Here is a 13,073-nt window from a genome sequence, read left to right as displayed (position 1 = left end):
GAGTCGTAACAGAGTAGATTGAAGCTTAGATCTTATCTTTATGAAGTTACATTGGAGTAGATCGAAGCTACAAGGCATATGTCAGAAAATGTAGTAGATTGAATCTAAAGCTACAAGATGCAGTAGATTGGAAGAAGATTATCTGAACCAGAAGAACACCAATGAAGTTAAGACCCAGCAAGACCAGGCAAAATTGGCCTTTCATTATGTCTTTGCTCCATTCCCGTTACACGACAATGGGCAAAGAGGGGCAGCTGTACAGGCCAATTTTGGGCCTAGCCCAATACCCAAAACCAACCAGCCCGAAATAGTGAAGCCCGATAAGCCCAAGTCTCCAAATTTTTTTGGAAAGCCAGAAACCCTAGGGTTTCTGGCGCCGTTGCCCATACCCTGCTCCACTATAGCGGCCCCATACCCCCACGCGTCTGACACCAGCTGCCACCGCCCAAGCATCTGCCACCACCGCCCATGCCCACCTGCTCTGCGAAACCTGCAAAACAACGAAGAAAGAGAGCAAAAATAAGGCTATAAAAGCCGAAACAACATGTAAACAAAGGGGATTTTTCTTTTCATTTTTACTGTAAACTACTTAAGAATCAAGAAAAAAGCAATCAAGCGAGAAAGACAAAAACAGAAAAGGCAGTCAGATCTAAGGTTTTTTTTTATTGTCAAAAATCTCTATACATATTTTACATAGCATAAATTAAAAAAAGGGAGTTAGCAAAAAAAATAAAAATTTACCTTCGCGGTGGCCGGCGCGGCGCCGCGACCTCCGGTGGCGTCCGGTACCCTTTGCCGGAAATCGCTCCGTGCCCTCCTCTCCCTCTTTCTTTCTTTTTTTTCCCTCACTGGTCTCAAAATAATTTTTCAAAAAAAATTTAGCTTTTATAGGGGACCAAAACGCACCGTTTTGGTCCCCCCCTGTTTAATGATAAAACGACGTCGTTTCGGACGTGGGGCGGGTCGACCCGACCCACACCAGGGTAGGATCCGCGTGTTGAGCGGAAGGCTATTTGCGCAATTAGCCCTTCCGCATTTTTATATTTCGCAATTAAGTTATTCGTTGTTTATAAATTGACCCTGAAATCCATTACACTTTGCGATTTAGTCCCCTTCCAACGGTGTCGTTTCAAGTGTTTGGACAAATTATTTATTTGATCCCCATAGTTTAACGCGCGTTCTGATAAGTCCATTCTCCTTTAATTTCTTTCAAAATTCGCCCCAGAGATTTGGTTTTTAATCCAATCTCATCCTTCTTCAATTTTTTTACCTTAAATTTCATAATATTTTTGCTGTTTAATTCAATTTTAAATATAAATTGTTATATATATAATATTATTATCATTGTTGTTTTATTATTATTGTATTATATTTAACTATATATATATATTTGTTTCGTTTCTATTATTATATACATATATCATATATTCATTAATATTAATATTTGTTCACATATTTCATTACATATATATATAGGTATTTTTGTGTATATGGTATTATTTCATGTATTCATTATTATTCATTTTTTTAAATAATTATATTAGGCATACACTTGTAATATCGTGCTATTCGTATATTTCCCATCATCTCATACAAATATTTTTGCTTATTCGTCATACATTTTTTTTTTCATTTTTATGTATATGTTTTAGATATCACAACATTTATATATTTTCGCATTATGTTACGTATACATTTTTTATCTTTACTATTGTGATTATTAGTATATGTTTTTTATATTTATGAATATATCTTTAATACATATAGTGTATATTTATTATTAATAGATGTTTTCAACACTATTATTATGTATATTATGTGAATATTTTAACATTATATTATATATGAATTTATATATATTACGCATATATATATATACCCCCTTTTTTAAATATTATATTTTTTACATATATATGTAGATATATGTACTTATACCCATTTAAACATATTTTTTCACACTTCATAATTTTTATACACTTACATATATTTATGCATATTTTACATCATATACATACTTATATATTTTATACTCTTAAAAATGCTTTTTGTATATTTCATATATTTTATAATTCACATACATATATCTTATATTATCACGATTTGTAAGTATATAAATATACATTTACATTTTTTTAAATATTTATCGATTTCATATATGCGTATATACTTATCTATGTTTTCATATTCTGTAATTTATATATATATTTCTTATTTTATGGTTTTAAATTATACATGCATATACATTTTTACATAATCGTATTTATTGTCATCATTGTTATTGGTGCTTGTTTATTTATTCATGTACACTTGTGCTTTTTTAAATGTTAGTTCTATTTATTATTTGTATGCTTTGTGTATGTAATCGCCTCGTCATTTCATTTTGCCTATTGTATTGTTGTTACTCACTTTACTTTGCTTACCTTGTCGTATTCGTTATTGTTTCGTCGAGCATTAACACCAAACATCAAAAGGAAAATTTTTCTAAATAAGGCAATATTTCGCGTTTGAAAAATCGAGAAAACGTGCCCTAACGTGCTGGGTTTCGATTTCTCGTTCGACCAAATAGCCAAATATCCTTTTTAAACTTTTAAATAAGGCGATATTTCGCGTTTGGAAAATCGAGGAAACGTGCCCTAACGTGCTGGGTTTCGATTTTCTCGTTCGACTAAACAGCCAAATATCCTCTTAAAGCTCAAAATATGGTTTATTAAACTATAAGGTGATCTTGGTTTCGATGGTTTAGGGTATCGTGTCCTAATGTGCTGGATGTGATATTCCTTCGGAACAAGAGAATCTTATATTTCAATTCACGTTATCAGAGTTTTCTTTAAGGATCGTATTTTTAAAACCCTTCAAATTTTCAATTTTCGACACTAAGACACTGATTAATCAACTAGGTACCAATTTTGGGCGTATCGAGGGTGCTAATCCTTCCTCGTGCGTAACCGACTCCCGAACCCGTTTTTCTGAATTTCGTAGACAAAAATCGTTGTTTTAATAAAATCTAAATCGTTTATTAAAAACAACCGTTTTATGAGGTGACCCGATCACACCTCATCAAAAAAGATTGGTGGCGACTCCCATTTTTCGTTTTATTTTCAAAATCCAAGTCGACCCCGTTTTATCCAAAAAAATGGTGTCAACATATATATAATTAGTTTTTTTTAATTGATTTGCAGAGCGGTAATGGAGAAATAGCCGGTAAAATTCGGTTTTGAAAACGAATCCATCAATATCGCAAATGAGCTTTAATGTGAGTCAAGAATCAATTCAACATTTCTGCAGATGTTGGAAACTGGCACCATTATTGTCCCCCCAATGAATTTGTACTAATCTTAATGCCGATCATGGAGTGTGATCAATAAATTTATGTTTCCCATTTATGGGTTTTAATAAAATGTATTATCAACCTGAGTACCATAGGTCCATTAAGTAAAATGAGTTGATTTATATTCGAGATCCAAGTTTAATTTATAGTATCACTTATATAATAGTGTAACCTATATACGTGAATGTGTAAATTTGAACTTGTATTATAATAAAAATGTAATCTAAGTATATTGGAATAAAGTGGTTTAAGAATTGACCCTTGTCAAATTTGAATAATATATTCATTTTAAAGTGCTAATTAAATCTATTCATGTGTTGGGTTACTTGTCCAGATTCAAAGATTTGCCCGAAATTTGGGAGGATTTGGACAAAAAAATTAGACCCGTTTAAAATATAGGTTGGGCTTAGGCTTGAACATTCAAGGCTCGAGTCCAACCCTGACCCGTTTTTAAGTTTATAATACTTTTTATATATTATGTAATTTAGAACACTTTTAAAAATTAAACTTATACTAAATATATAACACTACTCTAATGTAAACATTAAAATATGTTAAGATGACTATATAAAAAATATAAAATTATTAAATATAACTTAAAATCATATAGATAATTTTAAAAAATAATATGGGCTGGTCTAAAAATAAACTTGGGTTAATCTTTTGAAAATATGAGTGGGCTTGCAAAAAAATTTAGACTCGTATTTTAAACTAAACCGAACTTGAGCAAGTATATATAAAATATATTAATATCATACTTAGACTTGAACTAAACCTAACCCGACACGGTCAACAAACACCTCTAGTGCTACTATTAAAAGCGTGAAGGATATTGGTTTTTATATGTTTCATTTAGAACACGTTGGATTAGAGTGGTTTATGAGATGGGTGATGTCAAATTTGAATATAAAAAGTAATAAAATATTGAGTAATTAACATTGCTAGTTACTTATCTATAAGGAAGATTTTTTTTGTCTCTTAATTATAAAAAGTTTTAAAATGGTCATTCAATTATTTGATTTTTTTGTTTTTGTTCACTCGCTGTTAAATAACTGATGGAAAATTGATGTGGTAACTTTTAAAATTGGCATAATAACAACTTTAACCCTTAACATTTATAGTTGTGCCAATTTAATCTTTGATTCCAAAAAATTGAACTCTCAATATTTACACATTGTGTAATTTTATCCTTTTGCACTTTGCTTTTCTGTAACCCTTTTTCGACATTGTCCCTGCATTGATTCAATGAAAAAATGAGCATCGACAAGAAATAGAATGATCCAAATGTTGAAAATGAAAAATAGTTGATTCAATTGCTTGAGAATAAAAAAAAATACACGCTTCATTAATTCACCCAATTGTAAGCCTAATTGGTTAAAATATTTTGAGTGTTAATCTGCTTCATCAATGATTGGTCGACTCAAACTAACAAAAAATGAATTAATTATCATTGAGAGATATCAAATTTTTAGTTATTTGAAGTACAAGGAAACCAATATATTTGAAGATTGTTTAGTTTAATAATAAAAGGAATTTTTTTAAAAATGTATTTATGATTGTCTAGTTTAATAATAAATGGATTTTTTTAAATGTGTTTATGTATTTATTTTAATTTACACATTTTGTATGTAAAAAGAGAAGATAAAATTAGTGATGGTGGGCTAAATTTTTTTATAAAATAAAACTAAATTGACACAATGTGAAACATTGAGAGCTAAATTTATTATTATTTCAATTTAAAAGTTGTCATGTCATCTTTACATTAATCATTTAACAATGGGTGACTAAAAAAGAAAAAAAAATTGAGTAATTGAATGACTATTTTGTAACTTTTCATAGATGAGTGGTAAAAAGGAAACTTATTCATAGTTGGATGACTACCAATATAGTTTACCCAAATAATAAAGCATTTTATTATTTATTTTAAAGTGCTACTACTAAAAGTATGAAAGATAATTAAAAATATATGAGATCATTGTACCAAAAATTGACCATTTTGTCTTTTTACTAAAAAAGTAAATAAATTAGCATATGCGTTAAATCAAAGAGCAAATTGATCATTTTTAAAAAAATTTCATCCATTTTTACTATTAAAAAGTCCATGTACGTTTGTATGAATACACAAGGCACGTCACGTTATCTGTTAGGATATTTCGTCAATCGCGCTAGCTTTTAACAATAGAATGAATGAAATTTTTTAATAGAAATGACTAATTTGCTATTTATCTAACTTACAAGGACTAATTTACCTATTTTTAGTTAAGGGGCAAAATGCAATCAACTCCTAGTACAAAGGCCTCCATTGGTACTTTTACCAAGATATATACATACAATGCATGGATTTCGGGACAAATTACACGATGTAAATGTTGAAAGTTCAATTTTTAGAATCAAGACTAAATGACCAATGTATACATGTTGATGGTTAAAGTTGTTATCATGTCAATGTAAAGCTACCTCTCAATTTTCTATCGGTCATTTAACGACGGTTGACCAAAAAAATCGAATAATTAAGGTTAAAGTTATTATTATGTTAATTTTAAAAGTTGCCTTTGTTAGACAAAATTGAATAGTTGGATGACATGGTTAATTTTCATAATTAGTTAACGACAAAAAAAAATTACCATTAGTTAGTTGGGAGATTACTAACGTAGGGAGGACAAAACACTGAGAAAGAAAGATGTTTCATTGGTAATAATAAAAAACTTCAAAGGATATACAGCTTCTAAAAACACTAATAAATCGAAACAAGTAACAGCCTTTCCCTAATTTCTTCTCATGTTCCTCTCCTCATATGGACTGAAAATGACCATGGTGTATGGCAGTGAATTTCATTAACCAAAGCACATTGCATTACAAAAAGCAACACTGATGACTACCCGGAAGATTGAAGTACCATATACAAGAAGCAAGCATGGTCGATCGAACATTACGATTTGGTCTTGCTCATAAGCGTAGGTGTGACGGAAACAACTCCTATAATGAAAAGAGTAGCGATTGACTTGAAGTCATAAAGGTCCCCTACCGATTGTAACTCACCGAGAGCTATTCCAGCCTGCAGATAAAACAGTGAAGCTCGAGTTATTAATCAAGAACACCATGGTTTTTCACTGCGACTTTTACAAAGAAAATGCAACCAACAACGAAGCACAAGGTGTTCTTTCTCTCCTTATAACTCCTGTCAAAAATTATGGCAAGCACAATAGTCACAAGATATGTTCTCTAGCAACTTAATCAACCACAAATCAACTAATGCAACCACAACAAAAATAAATAGAGACACCGATATTTTTACGTGGAAAACCCCTCTAAATCAAGGGTAAAACCACGGGACTTTAGAGTCCGATAAAGAGCTCCACTATCATCAAATGTTCGGCTACAAGATCACAATATCAAGCCTACAACAAGCATTCAACTCCGACAAGGCTAACAATATGTAATCTTTAGCAAAAGAGAGAAAAATGAGAGAACATCACCAAAAACGTAGCTGCTGAAAAAATGGGTATTTCCGACGCTACAAGACTCGGATGAAAAATCCGACCGTACAAAGTCAAGAACACCTTATCGCCTAGCTGCTGTCCAAAAATCAGCTCAATCGAACACGGATGACCTTCGATCGAAGATTGATCATGCTGCACCAAACTTGAAAACTGAATTTCTTTCTCTTTCTCTCTGTTTTAATTTGAGATTTTTTTTTGTTTAGCTCTACAAAAATTTTGCCCACATCACCCGTTAAAAGCCCCCAAAAATGGCTTTGACAAACCAAAGAGACAATAAATGTGGCAGAAATAATGGGTTTCCACATAGTGGGACCCACACCTAACATGTTGTCGTTTCAGTTTTGTGTCATCAGGACCGTGTAGGGGCAGGGAGGGGCTGCCCCAAAATGACAAATTATCAATTTAGTCTCTTAGAAATTTTTATAAGTTAGGTTAATGTTAAAAATACACTTGGCCTTCAAAGTTCTAAACGCTAAACTAACAAGTATATATAAAGAAAAAATTATATATACTTTGACCCATTTAAAATTTTATATTTTACCCCGAAAAGTTAAACTTCTGACTTCGTCCTATGTGTCATTAACAATGATTGTTAACATATATGCAGACCAGTGGAGCGAGTTGGGCAGTGCCTATCGGACGTCGAGACGGAACAGTATCACAATCATCTGATGCTAACAATTTGCCGGGCTTCCGTGATACCGTAGATGTGCAAAAGAAAAAATTTGCAGACAAGGGTCTCAACACTCAAGATCTTGTCACCCTTGTTGGTAAACATTTTATTACACAAGTTTGGTTTATTGAACGCTGTCGTAGATACTCAATTTTGGTTACTAATATTTAATCTGTTGTCAGGAGGACACACAACCGGCACCGCTGCTTGCCAATTTTTCAGCTACAGGCTTTACAACTTCACTTCAACTGGAGCTGATCCTTCGATGAATCCCGCATTTGTTTCCCAGCTTCAAGCACTTTGCCCTCAGAACGGTGACGGGTCACGGCGAATTGGACTCGACAACGGCAGCGCCAACAAGTTCGACACTTCTTTCTTCGCTAATTTAAGGGATGGCAAAGGAATACTTGAATCCGATCAAAGATTATGGACCGACAATTCGACCAAGACGTTTGTGCAACGTTTCTTGGGCGTTAGAGGGTTGCTTGGATTGACCTTCAACGTTGAATTTGGTAAATCCATGGTGAAGATGAGCAACATTGGAGTGAAAACGGGAACTGCTGGTGAAATCCGCAAAGTATGTTCTAAAGTTAATTAAAATGAACATTGAAGATTAAGAATAATGCTATATACACAATTGGCTGATCAAAGGAAGTGCTTGAGTGTATACAAGTTTAAGTCTTTGTTTAAAAAAAAACACAATCATTTAGGGCAAGATTTGTCTTGTCTCTGGTTAAGTTGTCACTGTCTTAATTATATAATATATGAATCGAGTGAAACTGTTTAAAGTAAAGCATGATTTGCTGGTTGCTGGAATTGTTGACGTTTTGATTTGAAAATCTATGGATTTTGTCTACGTTGATGAATTCGATTCATATACAAACAAAACATGCAAATTATCACGGATTAAGTCAATATAATCTAATTTTGATTTGAATCAATGCTCATGAACTGTTGATATATTTTTTAAGCGGTAATTGCTAACTATTGATTGTATTATCACGGATGGATCTGGGTCGAATTTTAAAACTTTTATTAAGGGATAATTACGAACCTAACATGGGCAGTAAACGGCATTAAATATAATTTTGAATGATTTTTCATTACAGTTTCTGATTATATATGCTCTTTTAAGATATACTTAGAACTACCAATAGCCCCTCTCCGACCCATAATAAGAGAATAATGCGCTTCAATGCACTCGAACCCACGTCCTTCTACATTGCTTACTTGTTTTCAATTTGTGGGTAATTTCAAGAGGGCAGTTTAATAGCTCAATTTTATTTTTCAAATTCCACGTGAATTTTTTAAAATTTCTCATAATTTTATTTAATTTAAGATACATGATCTCACTATAGATAAAACTTAAACTTTAAAAATTATTTTATTTAATTATAATATATATATTTTTAATGTTATTTATTAAAACTATTTATAAAGTTTTACATATTCATATTTGGAGAGTAAAGAACAAAGAGAATCAGAACCAAAGAGAGAGCATATTTTATTGATCAATAGAAATATTTACAAAGCTTCTCTAAAACTTTATTTGTAGGCATAAGAAGTATAAATAAAGTAGAGATCTTTTTCTAATCACTATTAAAATTTAAAGTACATCAAACTTATTTTAATATTGATGGACATCCATTTAAAAAGATATTAATAATAATATTTAAATTTATATTATTTATTTTAAAATAAATATTTTTAATTTGTAAAATTCTAATAACCTAATTTTTCTTAAAACAATTATTTATCTAAACAAAACAATTGCAAATCCTATCATTCTAAATTGCTAGAATTCTAAAAAAAATTTAAAAATTTTCATCTAAACCCACTAAAGAAAATTGGGAAAATTAAATAGGCAGTGAATTGCACTTCTAACGTCAATTCATTTTGCTATTATTTATTATTCTATATAAACATTCTTAAACAGTATCCTTTGAACATGTATATATACTTAAGCCATTGTTTTCCTGTATCATCTTAATTATCTACATTAACTTGCTATATATAACTTTCTTTACAACCCAAGAGCACCGAGGGGTGTCTTTCCTTGACCTGCTTCAAAGTAGAAAATCAACATTGCCAACATAGCAATTCTAGCATGTTTAATCTCCGCTAGCTGAAGTCTCTCCAGTTTGTCATAATCGGGGATGTAGACACCATTTCGGATGGTACCCGCAAGGCCTAATGGGTCGAAGAACTTGCCTCCCGGGTAACCCTGCTGGCCGGTGGCGTTGGCGAAGTTCTCGGCTGTTTTCGACCATGGAGTTGCCCATTCTACGGATTGAGATTTTGGGTTGAAAAAGTCTACCCATCGCTTGCTCTCCACCCAACCCATGAGGAGGAGTTGGGTGCCAAGGAGTGAGCCGAAGGAGATGGGCTATTGCACCGGGGTCGGCTCCGGCCTCGAACCATGGTACACCACTCCAGGCTTGGCCTATGAAGATGCGACACGGCGGTCATGGCCAGCGTCGTGGATCAGCTCTGCTTCTGTACCATTTGAGGAAAGTTGGGTCCTTGCCTAACCTAGTGGGTCGAATCCATAGTCCCAGGAAGCCTGTGGTTTGAAAATTAACATCAAAGTCAAATTATTGAGGGGTATTCCATTGATTCCATTAATAGTCCAACGTAAGTTACAGTAATTGAATTCACTGGAGTTATATTAGTATTAATCGAATAAAATTATTATGAAAAAAATTAATAAAATCAAATAATTCAATTATCAATTTTCATTTAATAAAATAAAATAATAAATTGAGATTTAATTTAATTGATATAGTTGTTACAATAATTAACAAAATGTCGATTCAAGCACTTAAATTCATATTATCCTTCAATTCAAAATTTTGGATATTAAAGACTTTCAAATATTGAATAATACCATACTAAAGTTTAAAACAATTAAATATAAAATATAAAATTTATTATGACGAGGCTTACAAATAAAGTTTTCTAAATTAGACCGATAGTTGAGTTGATCAGGACATTCATTCTCGATTTAACTGGTTAGTTTGGTAAGATAAAAAAATTTATTAGAAAATTATAAAAAAATAAAAACAAAAACAAAAATATAGATAACCAAATCAATTGTTGGTTCAATTAGTTTTTTACTCCATACCAATTCACAGATCAATTAATTCAATTCCTTTCTCCAAATTTATCGTAATCTGTTCTCAATAATCGGCTAATCTGATCAGATTATCGTAAAAGATAAGCAAAATAACATTCAAATTTTAATCCTATTAAACTTATTAATTTGTTTAATCAAATCAAATTAATCAAATAATAGAAATTTCTTAAAATCTCTTATATTAACTGAATTAAAATTATCATGAGTAATAATTAATCAAACGAATTAAATTTCAAAAAGTGAACTCCTATAGAACTACTAAACAAATTAAGAGGGGAACGCAAAGATGAGAGGGAGCAACACATACGAGCCATCGAGCCACTCAGGGTCAACTAAGTTGCCACCACCTTTAACAGCAGGGAGCCAAGACTTTTTAGGTGGTGCAGCCGCTACAACAATCAGCTTCCTCTTGCGAGTTGCAGTAGGAGTGGCTACTGTCGGTCCAATACTACTAGCTCCCAAAGGGCCTGGCTCCTGATTCCTCCGCACAGAAATGAAGAACCTAACCCATTTATTACAGTCCCAGATGTCGAAGCCATCTTGGGCAGTTGATGTTTTGCTGTTTTTTCCTAGTTGTCTAGTGAAATCTAGAGAGGATATATATGAGAGACTAGATTTCAGACCAATGGGGGGCAGTTAGGGTCCATCTACATCTCCACGTTGCCTCCAACCACGTGGGCTTTCACCTAGCCTCTTCTGTTTTTGTCTTTTGGTTTGATAGGATGTAAAACACGACAGATTTCTGCTGCCACGCTATTCGCTTTCAAAAATATAAACAAAAATTGAATTTAGTTACAAATTGAAATTTTTTTGGGTGTTCTGCGTTGTTACAAGTTGGAAAGGAGATTGTATCAACACAGTTCGAATTCTAGCGATTAGGGTGAATTTATCTATTGTTCCTTGTCATCAGTTGAACTGTTTTAATTTTTAAGCTATTAGGGACTAATGCTAATAAAATCTAACGAAATTTTAGTTCGAAGTTTAAAAATAATAATATTTTAATTTTTAAAAATTTTAATTAATTATTCAAATCTCTAATGAAATTATTGAAATTTCAAAATTGTTAGAAGAATTTCACAAAAAAAAGAATTAAAAAAGAAATAAGATCAAAGATGCAACTCTTGAAATTTTTTTTTTTGAAAAAAGAAAGACAATACAATAATTATTTTAGCGATGAGATCAATTTCTATATTCTCTTCTCAATGAGTATATACCATTTCCCATTGAATCATTAACGACAATATTTGCTGAATACATCTGACAAGTGTTGAATTAGAGGACCTTGAGAAAGCTACTTGAATAATCTCCATATTATCCGTTTGAATCAATATTTTATCCCAGTTCCTATTATGTAGTACCGTCAAACTATCTAAGATACCCCAAAGCTCAACATTAAATATAGAACAAAGACCCAACCTCCTGTTAAATCCAATGACCTATTCGCTGTGGTGATCCCTTAGCACTCCCCTACAACGTCCTCTCCTAAATCAACCTTGACTGTTCCATTAGAGTGTAACTGAATCCAATTACCAGATGAGGAGGAAGATGCTTGTGTAATTAGCTCCAACCTAGAATCTACATTATAAGTAGACTTACATTGCCGAGCCCAACTATAAGAACACCTAATTATTTCATCGACACTCCACGACGAACCTTGAAAGATTGAAGATTTTTGTTGTTCCAAATATGCCAAGTAATTTTCAATAATGGTTTGTGAGCAAGGCTTCTTGGATTTCTTAGGCAATAATAATGACTAACGAAAGTGATGAATTTAGACAAATAATGAAACCCAAACAAACCACTTAAAGAGATTGAGGAAAAACTCCTAGAATTGTTTTTTTTTTGCTGAAGTACTATGAAATTCACGAAATTCCAATGACAAGAAAACAATTGGAAGAAGAATTTAGTATTAAAATTAGTCAAAAATACAAAATAAGAGAATGAGATGAAAGAACCTAAGAGTTAAGTGAAGAATTCAATCTTTTTTTAGTGCTAAGCAAGTAGACTATTCAAGAATTAATATGATCGATTGATTTTTTAATACTTGATGCTCAAGCTTCTTGTTGAGTAATATTTTCTCGTATGTTATTGATTTGAGTGTCTCGTATTTATACATGTTGTTACAGATGCTATTACAGCTCATAATAGAACCTTATTATTTTTTCTTGACTCCCCTGCCTCTAGTACTGATATTCTCTGGGAACTTCAGGTCTGCTTGGTATGTCCACGGAGTACGCGGTCCTTTTCTGTTCCTGAAACTGACATTCTGGATGGGCTTCGTGCCTGCTGGACACGTGTTTGGATTACCTGCGGAGCATGCGGTCTTTTCTATAAGCTCATTAGGTGTATGCGAGTTGAGACCGAGGCCTTCTCTAGGTCTTGCAAGTTGGATCTGCGGCCTTGCCTTGTGAGCTGGGTCCTTGGCTTCGCCTTGCA

The 13,073-nt window shown here is 32.4% G+C and overlaps 1 protein-coding gene and 1 pseudogene across 1 annotated transcript; one reads left to right on the top strand and one right to left on the bottom strand.

Annotated features, from left to right (window-relative positions):
* Positions 1-7,429: 7,429 nt before the first annotated feature.
* LOC107949192 (cationic peroxidase 2-like) lies at positions 7,430-8,165 on the top strand. Its single transcript, XM_016883921.2, has 2 exons — positions 7,430-7,598; positions 7,684-8,165. Exons 1-2 carry the CDS (start codon positions 7,430-7,432, stop codon positions 8,097-8,099), a joined length of 585 nt encoding a protein of 194 aa, XP_016739410.2. The 3' UTR covers positions 8,100-8,165.
* A 1,208-nt stretch (positions 8,166-9,373) lies between these two features.
* Positions 9,374-11,294, bottom strand: LOC107949190 (chlorophyll a-b binding protein CP24 10A, chloroplastic-like; annotated as a pseudogene).
* Positions 11,295-13,073: the final 1,779 nt, after the last annotated feature.

The sequence above is a fragment of the Gossypium hirsutum genome, chromosome A04 (genome assembly GCF_007990345.1).
Source record: "Gossypium hirsutum isolate 1008001.06 chromosome A04, Gossypium_hirsutum_v2.1, whole genome shotgun sequence".
In the NCBI taxonomy this organism is placed as follows: Eukaryota; Viridiplantae; Streptophyta; class Magnoliopsida; order Malvales; family Malvaceae; genus Gossypium; species Gossypium hirsutum.
Note: the sequence above shows the minus strand (reverse complement) of the source record. Positions and strands in the feature narration are given on the sequence as shown.